The following is a 19,384-nucleotide window of genomic DNA, read 5'->3' as shown; positions in this document are numbered from 1 at the left end:
CCCCTTAGTGCTGATCTAAAAAACATTTGTGCCTGGGTTCCATCTGCAGCATCTCATGCCAGAAAAGAAATCTGGATTGGGGTGCAAAGCAGCACTGTACAGGGTTCTGTTGCAGTAGGAAATGTAGCCAAACAGTTGTGGCTGGGTGGTGACCCTAGAGGTTAAAAAGTAAGTGTAACTAGAAAACAATGTTTAAAAAATACTGTTCCACTGTGCAGTCTTTGGTGTCATGTCACTGACTTTTCTAACTGCCTGTCATTGTCAAAACCTCATCTTGCTACATATTTAGGCAGCTTTGTTGCAGAGGAGTTGTCACTTTTCTTTTTTACATCTTTAAATGATCTTCTGCCAGCACAGGAAATTCTTTTATTAATATTCAGTTTATAAATATGTATATAAATATATATATTATGGTATTTCTTGCACTAAAGGCTGCAAATAGAAAAAAAAAATAGACCTTTCGTTTCCCGGCTTCCTGGTTCTTGGGAGCTACTGTAAGTGATGGAAATGGCAGTTAATCAATTTACCCTTACTATTATGCTTTATAAACTACACCTCAGATCATTAATGAATTGTTAGTGCTTTATGATAAATTAAAAGAAACTGAATGCATTTTTAACACAAGTCCTGTTTATTTATGTTGCTACTGTTCCACAATGGCATATATAGAAGTATATTACCCCTTTGAAAATTAGCTGAATCAAATAGATTTTAATAACAAACCTTTAACCTCCATTTGAACCAGGATAATCCAAAATGCATTTAGTAACAGCCCCTCTTCTGTATTATAACAGTCCATGGTCAAATTGTTAGACGCTCCTGCCCTGGAGACATTTTATCTAGGGGAAATCAATTCAGCTTCTGTACATGCAGAATAATCTGAGCAGCTTGTCTGCTTAGCAGAACAGCAGGGGGCCCATGCTGATCAGCCGTTCATTCCCAGGAAAGTGCCCTGTAGTTCACAGTTATTAATTACTCCAGAGGGAATCGCCAAATGTAGAGATAATCGAGAGAGATGGCAAAGTATAAAGCGTGTGGGAGGAGAGGATGCAGATCTAATAAACAGTGCCTGATACACTGTTAATGAGCGCTAGTGCCAAAGAGAATTTCATCCCATTAGTATCTATAAATAAATCCTCAAGCACTATGAGGATTATTAAATCTGAAATAATAATAATGGTAACAACAATAACTGGCATAGTATTGCAGATGCAGACTATCCTATGTGAAATCAAAAATAGCTAAGATTTAATAAACTATCTATACAAATAGTAGAAAGAAGACCCTGGTTCAATTCCCTGTAGCAGCTCCTTGTGAACCTGGACAAGGCACTCAATCTCCCAGTATACTTAGTGAAACTATAATGGTTGCCTAGCTTGCTGTGAAGCCCCATGGGAAAAAGAAATACATAAAAATAGTTTTCCTTCTCCCAACAGTAGGAGTATGTGCTGGCTTCATTTTATGTGTAATAGATACTGCCAGGCAAATGGAATGGCTTTCTATGAGAAGGTGAATAGAAACTTAGACCTTTGGTTGAAGTGGATTTGATTAACTTAGATTTTGTTAAAGCATTTGACACAGTACCACACTAATGATTACTGATTAAATTAAAGAATATTAGCTCAGATAGCACTGCTTGGAGAACTGGCTGAAAAGTAGATTACAAGAGCAACACCTCTAGCATGTGCAATAAATAAAATCAAAACACAGTTAAACATGTTATTGTCACTATTTTCAATTTTCATTGTCTCCTATTATGCTATGTCAGCAAATCTATCACCAAAATCACTACAAGTGTAACTACAGAAACCATTGTCCTGGAGACAAAATATTGGTTTAATGAATATTCTTTACATTCTAGGTAACCTAAAAACAACTAAATTTAGCAATACTTGATATTTATTGTTGTATTAAAATCATCAACAGTATACAAATTTAATTTAAAGGAACAGTAACACCAAACAATAAAAGTGTATAAAAATAATTAATATATTATATACTATTGCCCTGCACTGGTAAAATTTGTGTGTTTGCTTATAAACACTACTAGAGTTTATATAAATACCCTGCTGTGTAGCCATGGGGGCAGCCATTTAAATTGAAAAAAGGAGAAAAGGCACAGGTTACTAAGCAGATAACAGATAAGTAGCATAGATTCCCATTGTATTCTACACAGTGTATCTGTTATCTTCTTATGTAACCTGTGCCTTTTCTCCTTTTTTCAATTTAAATGGCTGCCCCAGGGTCTACACAACAGCTATTTCTATTAACTACAATAGTCTTTTTCTGAAGCAAACACACAACTTTTACCAGTGCAGGGCAACAGTACATTATATTTTAATTATTTTACAACATTTTATATTTTTTAGTGTTACTGTTCCTTTAAATCAAATGAGTATCTGACTCTAGGGCTGTTTTAAGCATCTTTAGTTTGATATTGTTTCTGCTTTAAAGGAACAGTAACAGCATTAAAGTATTACAGTATTAAAAGATTCCTTTTAATACATTCCAGTATAATGTATTGCTGCCCAGCACTGGTACAAATTGGTGTGTTTGCCTCATAAACACTGCTATAGTTGATATAGACAAAGCTGCTGTGTAGCCACTGGGGCAGCCATTCAAAGGAGAAAAAGCACAGGCACATAGTAGATAACAGATAAAACACTATTGTATTCTACAGAGTTTATCTGTTATCTGCTATGTAACCTGTGCCATTTCTCCTTTTTTCCAGCTTGAATGGCTGCCCCCGTGGCTACACAGCCACTTATTTATATAAACTACAGTATAGTGTTACTGTAGCAAAAACAACTTTTTTTTTAGTGCAGAGCAACAATGCATTACATTTCATTTAAATGCATTTTTTTGTGTTACTGTTCCTTTAAGAAAATATGTAAATACATCTCTGTATCAATGTATCAATGTTTTATATTTCTCTACATTTACTTATTTTTTTAATTGTTTTTTTTTTCTTAGTGTCAAAATCAAGAGGCATCCCTGACAATTTTCAGAGATTTTCGGCATTACAGACGTATCTACCTGTCAATTATCGAATTCTCAGTGCAGAAACCGCCTTTCTTTTAAAGGAGAACAACCAGGATTTCATGAGGAACTCTAGTTTGCAATCTAGGGTAGAATCCTTCTTTATTCACAAAGCACTGAAATCCCCTGTATTAAATGCTAGCTATGGACCTTTTTCTGTAGAACAAGACATAACAGAGGACATTCTGTTGAATACCCATTCCTTTGGACCCAACAAATTTACTTTTAATTGGAAAATCAAAGCATACATTATTAATGAGAAGGTGTATCCCAACAAACCTAAAGTCCAGGTCTTATTTTACATTGCAGGTAGAGACTGGGATAATTATAGTGCCACTGAAAAGCTTCCATGTTTAAGACTGTTTGCATTTCGGGAAACTAGAGAGGTTAAAGGCAGTTGCAGACTGCAAGGGATTTTGGGACTCTGTGTAGCAGAACTGGAATTCCAGCCCTCCTGGTTCACTTCACCTCCTGTAATCACAAGTCGAAAAAGAAATCAAGAACTTCCTGAGGGAATACCTGTGGACCTTTACTACACCATCCAATCTGAAGAAGAGAAAACTGAGTGTACAGCTGAGGAAGCCAGGAAAGGGAATGCGATTCGGCCAGGGAAAGACCCAGCAGAAGATGCACTGTCACATATACAGAGGATTGGAAATATAAGTCTCTATCGAACGCCAGAAAGTTCTCAGTTAACTGAGCTGAGGTTGGATAGCCATGTTGCTCTTTGGTTACCATCAAAACCCGCAAAGCAAGGAGAAGTTTTAATTGTCTATGTTACAGTTGCCAGCAATGCTACACTGGATCAGTTCATACTCAGGTAAAGTATACTTTTATGATGTTAAATGGTGTCTCTCTTTCAAGGAACACACCTTAAATTAATGTCACATGTAGAAATTTCTGCTCAGAGAATGTTAAAATGATTTTGTAGGGTACATTTATTTTCAGTTTGTAGCTATAAGACAACTTAAGAAAGGTTTCTTGTTTGTTTTATTAATTAAAGGAGAACTAAAGCTTAGATAAAGAACTAGGCTAGAAATGTTGTACATTATGTTTTGGGCTTCTGTACCAGCCCAAGGCAACCACAGCCCTTTAGCAGGGAAGATCTGTGTCCCCAAACATGCCCCAGTAGCTCCCCATTTTCTTTTCTGCTGATTCACTGCACATGTTCTGTGCTGCTGTCAGTTACCGAGCTTAGGGACCCACCCACAATATACTGTATATATAGAATATAAATATCACAATATAAGGCTGATTAGTAATTAATTACTACAGATACAGTAATACTGCATAATTTCAATTACTATGCATCAGTTTTCATACCTCCCAACTGTCCCAATTTTCGCGGGACAGTACCTCTTTTGACAGCTCAGCCCTCAGTCCCGGATTCTTACTGAAAAGTTTCTCATTTTCCTTTGATCTCCTGCATTGAACGCTAAAACGTAGCTTTTGGCAGAGAGCCCAGAAAGTTAAACAAGCTTCACCTGCACTTAGATACAAATGTTTCTCAAACTTAATTAAAAAGTATCTTTTGGCAGAGAGCCCAGAAATCTTAATGAACTTCAACTGCACTGAGATACAATTGTAATTAATAAACTAAACAGGTCTCTTGGGGGAACTGAGACTTGCAGCTTAAAGGGCAATGTCAGCTTTTTTAACAAAACTGACCCCAAAGACCCCAAAACCCCCAGAAATGTGCCAAATTTAGTCAAATGGGAGTGGTAGTTAGGGGGTGTGGTCAAAAAAATTCCATTTTCAAAATGTTTGGAGGTTGAGTTTTAAAACCAGTGCAACTAGCATTACAATTTAATAATCAGACCTGTAGCATCAACTTATACGACAGTCCAACTTGTAGTAACCAAACAGCAGGTAGCCTTTACTGGTCTGTTGCATAAAACATTGGTGTGATTGTTACCGTATATCTCGAGTATAAGCCGAGTTTTTCAGCACCCAAAATGTGCTGAAAAAGTCACCCTCGGTTTTTAGGACACACAAGGCGGATGGTTCTCCTCGCTGGAAGAAGCCAGCCGCTCTGTGCAAAACCCATCCCCTACCCCTAGCCCGCTTCTCTCCTGGGAAAGGGGGTCCCGCCGCTGGTTCCTGCTCCGCAAAGCCTTGCCAACCCCCGCCAACCCCACAGCCTGTTCGCGCTCCTCTGCGCGCAGCAGTAGTGCCTTGGGCGATAGTGACGTCACGTGCCCCTGCAGATAAACCCAGGCCTCGACTTCCATGGTCCTAGTGCTACTGGTATGTATAGATATGTATATATCCTAATTATAGTTGATCATAATTGATTGAAGTTAAACACATATCATGTGTGTTTAACTTCAATGAATAATTACCTATAATTAGTACAGTACTAAGTACAGTATTTAAAATATGTCTTTATTGGGTTTTTAAGTACAGTATTTACCAGTATTAGTGAATACTGTTAATTATTATTAATTTCCATAATTTAAAGTTACACACCTAGGGGCAGATTTATCAAAACACGAGTTTGAATCCCGAATGGGAAAAATTCGGATTAGGAAACGAAAATTTCTGAAGATTGCAAATATCACGAAAATGTTTATGAAAAAATCGTATTAATCACGATAATATCGTATTGGCGATCCGAAAGTCATGGAATTTTCATACCGAACCATTGCAAACAGCGGCAGAGCCTTTCTGAATTTTTGCGCATGGATGCTCGGAAAAATCGTGCGGGCGTGAAAAAATCGATGAGAATACGCTCGGGTCTTTGTAAATCTCCCCCCTAAAGTACAGTACGATATAGAATTTAAAAAATACTCACTACCACAGGCTTATACTCAAGTCAATAAATTTTTTCCAGTTTTCTTAGGTAAAATTAGGTACCTCGGCTCTTATTCGGATCGGCTTATACTCGAGTATATATGGTATGTGTTGCTAGACTTGGAGCAAGTGTTTTGTCTTTTTCTTTATTATTATGGATGTCTCTTTTCATTCAAGAGTAAATGCTAGTTGTATGGCAGAGATAAGGCTCTTAGGGGGGAATGTAATAAAATTTGGTAACAAAAAAACTATTTGCAATGCAAAAATGTATGCCTCTGTGTGAACACATTTGCCTTTGTATGAATTTTATGTGCTTTGTGAATGCGGAAGCTGTTTAGCAACCACTTCCAACAAGTTTGCAAATTTTATTGGTTATTATTATCCCCCCACTCATTTTGAAGTGTGTTTTGCTATAAAAATCTTTTATTCCACAGAGATTCATTGTCACTTTAAGAAAAAACTGTGTTTTTTTAAAAGTTGCAGTATGACAATTTAAAACAAGATGAGTGCAGTAATATTCATTGTCTTATTACATCCAATAGTTTAGATGGAATAGCTAGGATTTGTTACCCCGTATGACATAAGCAATGAAGATCATTTGCTCCAAGAAATGGCAAGCTGTCTCAGTTTGTAATGCCTTAGATGTGATGCAGTCATTTTTCTCCTCCTCACTTTGAATATAATTTTCTTCTTATGCACAAGCTGTGTGCTATTTCCATCAATTTCCTTTCCATAGATTCTACAAGTTGCATTACTGGATGCAAAAATACAGTATCATTTGCTTAAGGTCTCGAGGTGCTGAATCAGATTTCCAACCCTTAAGGTCCCCATACACTATAAGATCTGCTCGCTTGGCGATGTCGCCAAGCGAGCGGATCTTCACCCGATATCCCCACCTACGGGTGGGCGATATCGGGTAGCAAGGGACTTAAAAAAAAAAATAACCCTGGGGCCAAACGATCGGATTACATTTGAGGTTATGGGGCAGTCGGTTCGGGGACCGCATCAACGAGCCGATGCGGTCCCCGATCCGACTGGATTTTCTAACCTGCCCGATTGAGATCTGGCCAATTTCAGGCCAGATATCGGTCGGCCAGGCCGCTCTGTTCTGCCCATACACAGGCCGATTAGCTGCCGAATCGGTCCAAGGGACCGATATCGGCAGCTATAGTCGGCCCGTGTATGGGGGCCTTAAGTCAGATTGTTAATCACTGAGGCAGTCCTTCTTCCTACATAATCAGCTATTACAGAAAACTATAACTATGCGCTAGGCCAAAGGTACTTTTACCCTCCAAGACATAGAAGTGACTGGACTGGCCTACTAAGTAATCTGTTCTTTTCCATTTTCCTTGTCACTGCCCGCATTCTGGTAATAGCCTGAACCATTTTGATAGGATGTAATTTGTAACCACTTCATAATTTATTAGAGAACTTATTCTAATTCTGAACACATCATATTCTCCTTCCTGAAGTTCTCAGGTTTGGCTATGCAAAAAGTTAAGTGCCTGCAGTTCCTTCTTTGTCAGGGATATCAAGAGACACCAGAAAATGATGCCTGGGGAGCAAAAAGACCAGTCTAATAGGATTTTTGCGGCAGGGAAAGTGGTTAAACTTTTAAAAGGGTGATAGCTAAAAGTTTCTGATTTTGGAAAGAATGTGTGTTGAAGTGTACTTAAAGTATTGCATCCCCCCAGTAAGTGAGGTAATCTTGTTGTAAATCGGGGCACAATATGTGAGGGCAGGGTCCTGCAATTTATAAATTAGGCGTCATATTTGTGATGTTTTTTATGTCCAAATAATTGCACACAGTTTAGAGTGCTGTATGTATATTACACTATATCTTAACTGTTTATTTTTCATTTACTATGAAGCAAAATGTACAAGGCAGTCCAGAATAGTGAACCTCAAAAATGGTAAGGCTTACTGGAATATGAATGAGGTTTTAGGTGGATCCATCCATAACTTTTGATAAACCCATCACCAGAATAGAAAACATGTACTGTATAAAAAGAAAATCTAAATCCTTAATTCTTGGACTGAGTCATATAATTAGTTCATTGTAACCCTTTCCTGTTAAAGAGTATATGTCCTGGGGATGGCACTTAATTCTGGCCAAACTGCTATATTTTAAGAGCTGGAGCACCATTATTTGAGTTTCTCCCACTGAGAATAACAAGCAACCTACTAACTTTTGGTGCAGAGAACAAAGCTTCATCCATGAGCCCTGGGGATGGCAATTATGCATTAGAAATAAATTCCATATTGCCTTGTTAGAATCTCATTATTAGCAGGATTACACTCCAATATAAAGGCACAATGCCTTCAACTAATGGGGTTGCTTGGGCTAAAACTCACAATCAATAGAAAGAATGACAACTATATATATGATGGCACCAGTAAACTTTTATAAGCGTGTGCAAACAGGGATTTAATAAAACAATACAACACCAACACATGAGGTCTACCAGCACAGGCTTACTTGCCACAGTAACACAGATACAAATTAACAGTCAATTTAATAATTCAGGATAAGGAATATATAGGCATAGTTCAATATATTTAGAACAAATATCTCTTCCCAGGAAACCTTATTAACCCACAGGCAACACCTTATCCAAAGTACTTTTTTTTGGAACAAATTTGCTGTTTCTTTGAAGAAAGTACAAAAACAAAACCAGTCCTAGTAGCATTAACATGCATGGCTCACATGCTTGAAGTTCTGATAATGTCCTTTCAGTGCTAGCTTACTTACTGGGACACTCTAAGTGGCCATCTCACTGAAGGCATTCAACAGTGGCAATAGTCACTCATGGAGAATTAGCAGCATGGTAGGCTATAGATTATTCCCTTAACATGTTGTTAGAGCTCCTAGCCTCTCCTTCTGTCCAAGATAAGCAGAGGTACCGTTTTCATTGCATCACTGGATGACCTGCCTCTCTCTTGGGTCTGTCTAAATACCAAACTCAGGCTTCCCCTGTGTCTCTGGCTGCTTAGAAGGCCCAGCTTACTCCAGGTTGTTCTGCCATCCTCAGAATAATTGTATGTCTACCCTGCTTTGTACAAACTGTTGACACGTAACCTGTAGTAAGGAGTGCTTAGGAGAGGGGACTAGTGATGTGCGAATCTGTCCCATTTTGCTTTGCTGATAAATTTGTGAATCTTTTTCAAGATTTGCAAAATGTCAAAACATTTGTGAAATGATATGTTTTGACAATTTTTTTGACATGTGCAAAATAGTTTTTTACGCGGGTGACAATTTTTTAGCGCAATAAGTTTTGTCACCCCTTTCACCGTGAATCCATCACTGAAAATGATGAAAATTTCGCCCATCACTAGAGCAGACTGCTAAAGTGCAGTTAAAATGCAGTCTGCCCCACTACATCACCAGAAAACATTTGGCTGAATACCAAGCTACACAAAAATTATCAAATGACATGAAATGAAGGGTTTGGACTAGATGAATAAAAGAGCAAACAAATCCAAATATTGCAAAATGGGATGAGATTCGTCCAAATCCTTTGAACCTAATTCAAATTCAATAACACTCAGTGTCTCATTAATAAAATTATCACAAACTAAATAGCAATAACAAAAGCAATACAATTAAAGATTATTATATTAAAATGTGCGTTATATAGTAACATGGCCGTTTCACTGAAATATTATAACCTAGGGCAACCAAGTGCTAGTTACTAAGGGATAGCTGCAATGGGTTACATAGGCCCAGGCAAAAGTTTGCCAGTAGTGCTAAATAATCCTATACATAACTAAAACATTGATCGATAATAGAAATGTTGATAGCCCTTTTAATTTAAAATCACTTGGCTGCCCTTACGTTCTGTAACATTCAGCGTGCTTCCTTTGTATCTCTAAATCATTTCATTTTCTCCTGCATGTGCTACTTTATTTTTTAAATGGCAATTGAGCTGCATATTTTCATTATGATGCTTCCTTCCTGTTCACTGCCAGCTACCTTGTTTAATTAGGTGATATTAATTTGACTTTTTCCTGTGAAAAGAGTATCTTGTTAATGTTTTAAATCCTTAATGAGATTTCTTCACATGACTTGTAAGTTCTGAGAAATGTAAATAGGGTTTATCCACCGTAGAGTATAAATCTAATGGGACAAGTGCATTAGTTAGAAGATTTTACTTTTCCTCTTAAGCAATGGCTTTTCCCATAGGATTAAAGCAGTTAAAGTGTTTAGAACTCAGGGTAGGAGAAATTAGACTAATGGGCAATGATTTTAAGCAATTTGGACCTAAGAGATTTAACACATTTACACATTCACCCACAATAAAAAGACCAATTAGGTCTATTTAATTTTATTTAAATAATGTGTAATTTCATCTTATATTATGCCACTATCATTAAGTTCATATCTAAATTGAAATACACAACAGGGAGAGATATAATTACATTTAAGGAATGCAAAGGGTCAAATGTGACCCTTTTTGCCATGCAAAGCACCACAGGATAGGTATAATAAGCTCGGTGCCAACTGCCCTTTACATCCACCGTCTGTGTTCCCAGCGCAATCAATGTGAACCAGAAGTTTCTCCACAGAGAAAGAGTATGATGCAGCACTAATTGCACTGTACATGGTGGTCTGTGTGCCTTTGTAACCAAAAGAATAGAAATTTCTCACTTATTCTAGAAGGCAAAATTAATAGAAATAGGAGGGGCTTTAAAAAAAATTATAAGAATAACGCTTTCTTAGGGTTACCCCCTGGCCAGTATGTGAATGGCCCAGCCAGTAAATCACCAGCTAGGCCGGGGGCCAGAATTACAAATTTACCAGCAATTTACCCTACTAATCCTTCTCGTCCCTGGCCTTCTCCGCTAAAGGATTACTACTTATAAGTACAGAGAAACCTATACTGTGCCCATTTCCCTGTCCAACCCATCCACTCCGCCCATTTCCCTGCCCTGTGACATCATTGCCCTGCCTCATTTTAGCCTCCCACTTCCCTGATCCAACGGCTAGTATTTCAAGAAAAGGTGGCAAGCCTAGTCCTTACCTCCCTTCACAGCAGAATGAAGGCCCAGCACCACAACTCCTAAACTCACTTGCATAGACAAAATAGCAAAGGTCATCATAATCAACCTAAAAAATATATATGATTTACAGGATGTACTTTTTCTCTAAGACATAAACATATATGGCATCATGAAATGCATTAACTAAGCTGAAATGAGGATATATACAACCTCAGTAAAGACTATAGGTTGGGGTATAAAATGTCCCTTATGAATGGCTAATTAACATAAATCCCCAAACCTGTTTGTGCAAAGCATATCCATGTTACCTGCAGCAATGACCTTTTTATTCCAGAATAAGAAAATGACTGCCTTCCAAGTGAGTTGGGCAGGGACCTATGTGAATGATGAACAATCTCTGTAAAGGACACGCGTAAATGTGTCGGCATTAAATAAATAGCAGATTTTATATACAGGTATGGGACCCGTTATCCAGAATTCTCGGGACCAAGAGTATTCCATATAAGGGGTCTTTCTGTAATTTGGATTTCCATACCTTAAGTCTACTAAAAAACAATAAAACATTATTTAAACCCAATAGGATTGTTTTACGTCCAATAAGGATTTTTTATACTGTATCTTAGTTGGGATCAATTACAAGGTACTGTTTTATTACTACAGAGAATCCGTTTTAAAATTCTGAATTATTTGATTAAAATGGAGTCTGTGGGGGACAGGCTTTCGGTAATTTAGAGCTTTCTGGATAACGAGTTTCCAGATAAGGGATCCCATACCTGTATAACATTTTTTTAAACATGGTCTACAATTGTAGTCTACATTCCCTTAGTTTTAAACCAAAATTTGTAGTGTAAAAATGTGCATATTTATAAAGCTGTAATAATAAAGTTCACTATGGTTTAGCTGCGATAAAGAGTAAAAACTAGAATAACATTTACCATTGTTGAAAAACTTATGAAGAACTTTTCTGCTTTTTAAATAAGTGGTTTTATTAAACCTTTTGTCCCATTGTTATAAATTCCATTAGTGTAAAAATTTGTTGATTTTGAATAGGTACATTTATATGGAAATACACAGATGATTTACAGTATGTGCAAAGGAAACTGTATTCTTTCTTTTGTTGCCTTCTTTTTGTAAATAATTTAGCGCAGATTTTTTGGGTGTAATATTAATGTCCAGTTACAGGTCTCTGTATGATAATGTATTCTTTTTTTCTTCTTTTATTTAGAAGAAAAAGCTAATATTTTATATTTCCAGTTAGAAAATTACTGTAATACAGTAGAGCAATTTTTAAAAAAAGTAGCAGACTATTGAGATGGTGAAGTGAATTTGTTAGAGATCATACTTCTCTGATTTGTTCTTTTGGATAACTGGCCCACTAACTGGAAAACTTACTGTAGGTAGCACTAAACTAGTGTAATTGAAAAAGTGTAGTGCCTATCTAATAGATAGGAACCCTTGTTTAACCAGAACCAGAGCAGTCAATATAAATATGAGCAGATGCATGCCCTAATCATATAAATGCAATTCTTATTGCAGCATATTGTTTGCAATACAAACAACCAAGGCAGTGCATCTGAGCGTTATTACATCAATGGGATTGAGCTTTTTAGAGATTTCTGTTCCCAGTTACCAATGTTATATGTGCACTACAGGACCTCAAATGTAGGGATGTAGCGAACCTCAAAAAAAAGTTCACGAACGCGTTCGCGAACTTACGCCAAAAAGTGTGAATATTCGCGAACTTTGCGAACCCCATAGACTTCAATGGGAAGGCAAACTTTAAAACCTAGAAAAGCCATTTCTGGCCAGAAAACTGATTTTAAAGTTGTTTAAAGGGTGCCACGACCTGGACAGTGGCATGCAGGAGGGGGATCAAGGGCAAAAATTTCTCTGAAAAATACTTTGTTGACACATCGTTGCGTAAAACCGCAAAGGCAGCTGGCAGACCTAGCGGAAATACGCAACGTTTTTTGCTATTTCGCACTCTTAGCACCATGGAAACGGGATTTGCTGAAAAACGCCATGTGTGGCTTGTGCAGCGTTTTTAGGCCGAGAAAAAACGCAGCGGAAAAATGCCACGCGAACCCAAATTGCGAACATACGCGAAAAGTTCGCAAACTTGCGAACTCGCGAACACCCAATGTTCGCGCAAATTAGTTCGCCGGCGAACAGTTCGCTATATCTCTACTCAAATGCAGCTCCATGTAATAAGTAGCTCTGCGCCAGACTGAAGGCAAGGGAAGGCAGTATACCTTACATGTTTTCTGGGTAAATTACATAGTTTGCAATCAGACTTTGCTACAAAGCTGCTTTATGACTGTTTTTATTCCTAATACCATTCACAATTAGACCAAGTAGTGAAATATTATGGGTCTAAATAAAGACTCGGTGGTATATAGAGACCTATTATATCACCAAGAAAAGCATAGATTATTTTATTTAATAAACCTTTTTTCACTTACATATTTATATGGTAATTTTCACCCTGCACCTTGTGCTTGATGGCTTGCTTTTTAATATGTAAATTACAGTATATATTCATCATTATATTGAAATTTTGCAACCTAGCAACCCCAGAGTTCTCAGAACTCTGAATGTACAGCAAAAGCGCACATCCAAATTAGCTTTTCAAGGAGCCATTTGTTTGTTTTGAGCTGTATGATTTTGAAAAAAAAGAAGAGAAAATTTGAAAAGTGCTTGAAAAAAAAAACCTAATGTGCTGGCTAAATTATGCATATAAATGTGCCATTTTATATTTAGTGTGCAAAGTAAAAGGAAATGAGCTTGCTGGATGGTCTTTAAAAAAAAAAAAGCTGAAAGAAAAGTGAAATAAATGGTATTTAGCAGCTTTCCTACTTAAATGCAAGAAAAACAACCTTTGTCTATTGCTTATTATATAATAAATTATCTAATTCTAGCACCTGTTGAGTAGTGCTCTCCTAACTTACATATTTTGGATAAATGTAATCAGTGGCATAACAATAGAGGAAGAAGGTCATGGGGGGAGGGCAGCCTGGGGGGTCCGGACCATGTGGTCTGCTTCCTCCATTTTATATATAAATACCCACTCCACACCAGCTCCGAGGTAGGAGAGCAGGCGAGTAACAGGGATTTATATGTGAGGGGCAGGGGGGATGTGTCAGGGCAGAGGGCCCTTTGGAGATTTTTTTTTTGCAGTGGTGCCCAGAGCAGAGTAGTTACGTCCAAATTGTTGGGTGGATATTGTGTTGGGCTACTTATGACAGGATTATATATGTACAACCCTATAGGAGATCATGTATGATAGCTAGCCATATCATATTCTGAAAAGAATAGTCCGTAGAAGAAAATTCAAATTATAACAGAATTTTTTCCATTGTATCTGTAAATGACCCCTGTAATCTTTCAGATTGTCCAAAAATGCCAAAATGTTAGGCACCTCAAGTGACTTTAATAGCTTACCCTCTACCCCAGGCTGGTGCCCCTGTTAGGAGAGAACTGTACCAGTACTGGGTAGCTCTATTCTACTCATTCTACTGTGCATGCGCCAGCCTAGGGATTTTGCCGGCAGAAGAACAAGGAAGAAGGCGCTTGCTGCAGCTACCCAAGGCTGGTGCGGTTTTCTCCTAACAGGGGCACCAGCCTGGGGTAAAAGGTAAGCGATTAAAGTCACTTGAGGGTGCCTAATATTTTGGCACCCCCAAGTGACTTAGCCTTTCCTTCTCCTTTAAGGAATGGAGCCCAAAACTGCACTGCATACTCAAGGTGAAGCCTTACCAGAGACCAAAAGAGGCAAAATTATGTTTTCATCCCTTGAGTCAATGCCCTTTTTTATACAAGACAGCACTTTATCTGCTTTAGTAGCCACTAAATGACACTGCCTGGAATTAGACAACTTGCTATCTACAAAACCCCCGATCCTTTTCAAGTAAGGAACCCCCAACACACTCTCAGGGTCATTCGTATTTGAATTTGGAAATGTTGTACAGCCAGCACAGGGTCTGTAACCTGTTGAGGAGTACCTATTGATGGCTTAAGGAGCTATGACAGGACTTCATATATTTTTGAGGATACCCCCAACACACTACCATTTAGTGTATACCTCACATTTCTACTAAAGTGCATAAATTTGCACTTTTCAACATTGAACCTCATTTTCCATTTTGCTGCCCAGTTTTCCAATTTTGTCAAATTGCTCTGCAAAGTGGCAGCATCCTGCATTGAATTTATAGTTTTGCACAATTTAGTAGCAAAAATAGAAACATTACTTTCTATGTCCCCCTCCAGGTCATTAATAAACAAACAAGTCTCAGATAACATCCTTTTATAATGAGTAGGAAACAGCTTACAACACAAAACATTCCCTTTGTAAAACCCTGTTTTCACCTTGTAATTTGCAGAACATCGGTTCACTAACCTTCCAGAGATGTGCAAAACACAGTCCTGCATCAGCAATTACATGTTGATATAGAGCCCACTTTTATAAAAACAACAATTTTCACTTTGATCCCTTTTCTCCAGAGCTGTGGGTGACTGCTCAGGAGCCTGCACATTGTGGGTCAGAGAAACAGTTAAACATGGGAATGGTGGCCTGGTGAACAATAACAATAAGTCATGCAGTCTTAGGTTGGAAGAGTATTCAAGTTAAGAACCCATAGCAAAGAATGCATTCAACCTGCATTGTGATCTGCACTGATAAATGTGTAATTATGTTGGGTTGAAAAACCCAACTTGCTGTTCTTCGATTTCAGGTTATTCTTCCACTTTTTCTTCTTGGGTACAACACCCAAACTCAACAACCCCCTCCAAAAAAATCGCATGGTCCGACCCCCCCTTAAACAAAATGGTATGGTCCAACCCCCCCTCCTACAAAATGGTATGGCCCGACCCCCCCTCCGACAAAATGGTACGGTCTGACCCCCAATCCCTCAAAATGGTATGGTCCGACCCCCCTCCAACAAAATGGTATGGTCCGACCCCCCCTCCAAAAAAGATTGGTACGGTCTGACCCCCCCCCCAAAAAATGGTACGGTCCGGCCCCCCCTCCAACTAAATGGTATGGTCCGCCCCCCCCTCCAAAAATATGGTATGGTCCGACCCCCCTCTTCAACAAAATGGTACGGTCCAACCCCATCTCCGACAAAATGGTACGGTCCGACCCCCCACCCCTCCAACAAAATGGTATGGTCCGACCCCACCCCCAAAGAAATTGTACGGTCCGATCCCCCCTCCGACTAAATGGTATGGTCTGTCCCCCACTCCGACTAAATGGTCTGCCCCCCCTCCAAAAATATGGTATGGTCCGACCCCTTTCTCCAAAAAAAGGTACGGTCCGACCCCCCCAAGACAAAATGGTATGGTCCGACCCCCCTACAACAAAATGGTACAGTCCACCCCCTATCCAACAAAATGGTATGGTCTGACCCCCCTCCAAAAAATTGGTACGGTCCGTCCCCCCTTTCGATAAAATGGTATGGTCCGACCCTCCTCCAAAAAAATTGGTACGGTCCGACCCCCCTTTCGATAAAATGGTATGGTCCAACCCCCCCTCCGACAAAATGGTATGGTCCGACCCCCCCTCCTACAAAATGGTATGGTCCGACACCCCCCTTAAAAAATGGTATGGTCCGACCCCCCCCCTCAAAAAATGGTATGGTCCAACCCCCCCTCCAAAAATGGTATGGTCCGCCCCCCCCCCCCAAAAAAAATGGTATGGGCCCCCCCTCCAAAAAAAGGTATGGTCCGACCCCCCCTCCAAATATGGTATGGTCCAACCCCCCCTCCGACAAAATGGTATGGTCCGACCCCCCCCCCTTAAAAAATGGTATGGTCCGACCCCCCCCCTCAAAAAATGGTATGGTCCAACCCCCCCCTCCAAAAATGGTATGGTCCGCCCCCCCCCCAAAAAAATGGTATGGGCCCCCCCTCCAAAAAAAGGTATGGTCCGACCCCCCCTCCAAATATGGTATGGTCCAAACCCCCCCTCCAAAAAATGGTACGGTCCGTCCCCCCTCAACAAATGGTACGGTCTGTCCCCCCTCAACAAAATGGTATGGTCCGACCCCCCCTTCAACAAAATGGTACAGTCTGCCCCCCATCCAACAAAATGGTACGGTCCGACCCCCCCTCTGACAAAGTGGTATGGTCCGACCCCCACTCTCCAACAAAATGATACGGTCCATACCCGCCCCTCCCCCGTCTGCCAAAATGCTACGTCTGATCTTTTGTTACAGAGGCTGTCATGAAACCATATCATTATGTTGGGTTGAAAAACCCAACCTACTGTTCTTCTTCTTAGCACCCCCCATATTCTAAATGCTACTCCTCCTACAGTTTTAGAGATACAACACCCAAACTCTCCACACTTCTTCGACCTATAGCGGAGCAGGTTGCTTGTGCTTTTCTAAGCGATCCCGCCCCCCGTCTTTTTTGTGGCGCCGCTCCAAACACCCCCTTTTTTCCATTGACAGGGAAGATTTTCAAACTGCTGCCATACTTACAGCTTTGAAGCTACATCCCCCAAACTTGACTAACATAATAATGAGGCCACTCCGAATGAAACAGCGACATTTGTTGGATGACCCCAAAATGGGAGGGCCCAACAACAGCCAATCAAATTTCACCCCTTGACCCCTTTTATGGGGAAATTAAAACTGCTGCCAATGTTACAGCTTTGAGGCTACACTCCCCAAACTTGAATCACATAGTCATGGGGTCAGCTTGAATGAAAATATGATGATTGTTGGATGCCCAAAAATGGGCGGAGCTGTGAACAGCCAATCAGATTTTACCTATTGACTTGGCAGAAATTCAACCTGCTGCCATTCTCACAGAAATAACATCAGGGTCCCCAAACTTTGCAGAGTTAGGCACCAGGTAACTGTGGTTCAAGGTTAGAAGAAGTGGGTGGAGCCACCAACAGCCAATCAGATTTTACATATTGACTTTCAATGGGGAAATTCAACCTGCTGCCATTCTCACAGTATTAACCCCAGGGTCCCCAAACTTTTCACAGTTGGTCAATAGGGAACTGCAGTTTTACTTTTGAAAAGTGAGCAGAGCCACCAACAGCCAATCATATTTCACCTATATTTTCACCTATAATTTTATTGGTTTGATGCCAAGGTGAGTCTGGAGGGGAAAGTAAAGTGAATGGTACGATCTGATCTTTAGTTACAGGAGGTCATGAAACTGAATCATTATCACCCGCCTGTCCCCCTAAAGTGGTACGGTCCAACCCACCCTCAAACAAAATGGTACGGTCCAACCCCCCCATCAAACTGGCATGGTCCAACTCCCCCCTACAAAATGGAACGGTCCAACCCCCCCTCCAACAAAAATGTCATTCAGTGACTTCACGTTTTTCAACCCAACATGAAGTTTGTTCTCTAACTTCCCTTTCTATTTTATTAAAATATTCCTTTATTTCTTTATAGATCTGAAAATATTATTATTATTTTTAGATATATCTTTTGTAGTTTGTGTGTGGCAAATATAATCTCACTGACAAATATATTTTGCTGCTTTATTTTAGTTGAGAAAAGAACCAAATAGCTTTGTGCCTTAGAATCCATGCTGCAGAAAGATCTGTAGCATGAAAATAAAAGTGGGGTCATAACTTGCCTTCTGTGCCCCTTTTCCTACATGCTTTGGATGTTTGCATTGAATTCATTGTTTAATTTCAGTCTATACACTGACACCGCACCAAGAGCCTGGATTAAATCACCCCAATGTTGTCTTATTGTTTTTATCTGTTTAAAGAGATGTTCTTAAGAAAGTCTCAAAGCTGCAATGATTGTGTTTTTGAAACAGTATTGTTTAAAGAGGAATGTACAAGTCTATTTTTTTGTTTAGGTACTAGTGGCTTTGTCTTTGTGTTTTGTTTTTACAAGCAACGGAGGACAGAAATGAGTGAGTTGATTCAAATGAAAATATTACTTGAAAATGTGCTTAACTGAATCGTTAGAAATCACTTTGTCATTTCTGATGTCATCTATTTAGGAGTTCCATGAACCCCCGCACTCCTTCTGTTAGAAAAATATATTGCCTTTTGCCTTTAATAGTATATTGTCATTCTGTTATTGATCACTTGATAACACATAAGTGCACCCTAAATCATTACTGTCAGACACTGTATCCTTATGTTTTACCAATCCATTTATTGACAACTAATTTTTTTTTGTGAAACTTTATTTCTGAGAATTTCGAATATTGGCATATTCAATTAACAGTTTCAAGGTTGCCTTTTCAAAAAAAAAAAAGAGAAAATGATGAGGTTACTGATGTTATATTTCATAGTACATTGATCCTGGGACTGGTACAAGTTCCTCATTGTCAAGGAAAAATGTTCTTTCCTTTTCTGTGGCAAATTGGAAATACCTACTATTTATGTATGTACAGTATGTATTTTTGTCTTGATCTGGATCAACTATAAGTTATGTGGGAATTATTAGTTACTATAGAACTATGTATAAGAGTTTTAAACATGGTTATCATCATTTTGTAACAAATTAATTCTTGCAGCAGGAATCTTAGCACATTATATTGCATTTATATTATATTGCATTTTCTA

At 39.1% G+C, this 19,384-nt stretch overlaps 1 protein-coding gene across 1 annotated transcript in view; it reads left to right on the top strand.

Moving 5' to 3' along the window:
- The first annotated feature begins 2,918 nt into the window (after positions 1–2,918).
- Positions 2,919–19,384, top strand: part of tmem132c (transmembrane protein 132C) — a 184,080-nt gene continuing 167,614 nt past the window's right edge. The window contains exon 1 of the mRNA XM_018090977.2: positions 2,919–3,859. Coding sequence (XP_017946466.2) covers positions 2,919–3,859 — 941 coding nt within the window. The remainder of the gene's footprint in view (positions 3,860–19,384) is intronic.

Source organism: Xenopus tropicalis, chromosome 1 (assembly GCF_000004195.4).
Source record: "Xenopus tropicalis strain Nigerian chromosome 1, UCB_Xtro_10.0, whole genome shotgun sequence".
Taxonomy (NCBI): Eukaryota; Metazoa; Chordata; class Amphibia; order Anura; family Pipidae; genus Xenopus; species Xenopus tropicalis.
Note: the sequence above shows the minus strand (reverse complement) of the source record. Positions and strands in the feature narration are given on the sequence as shown.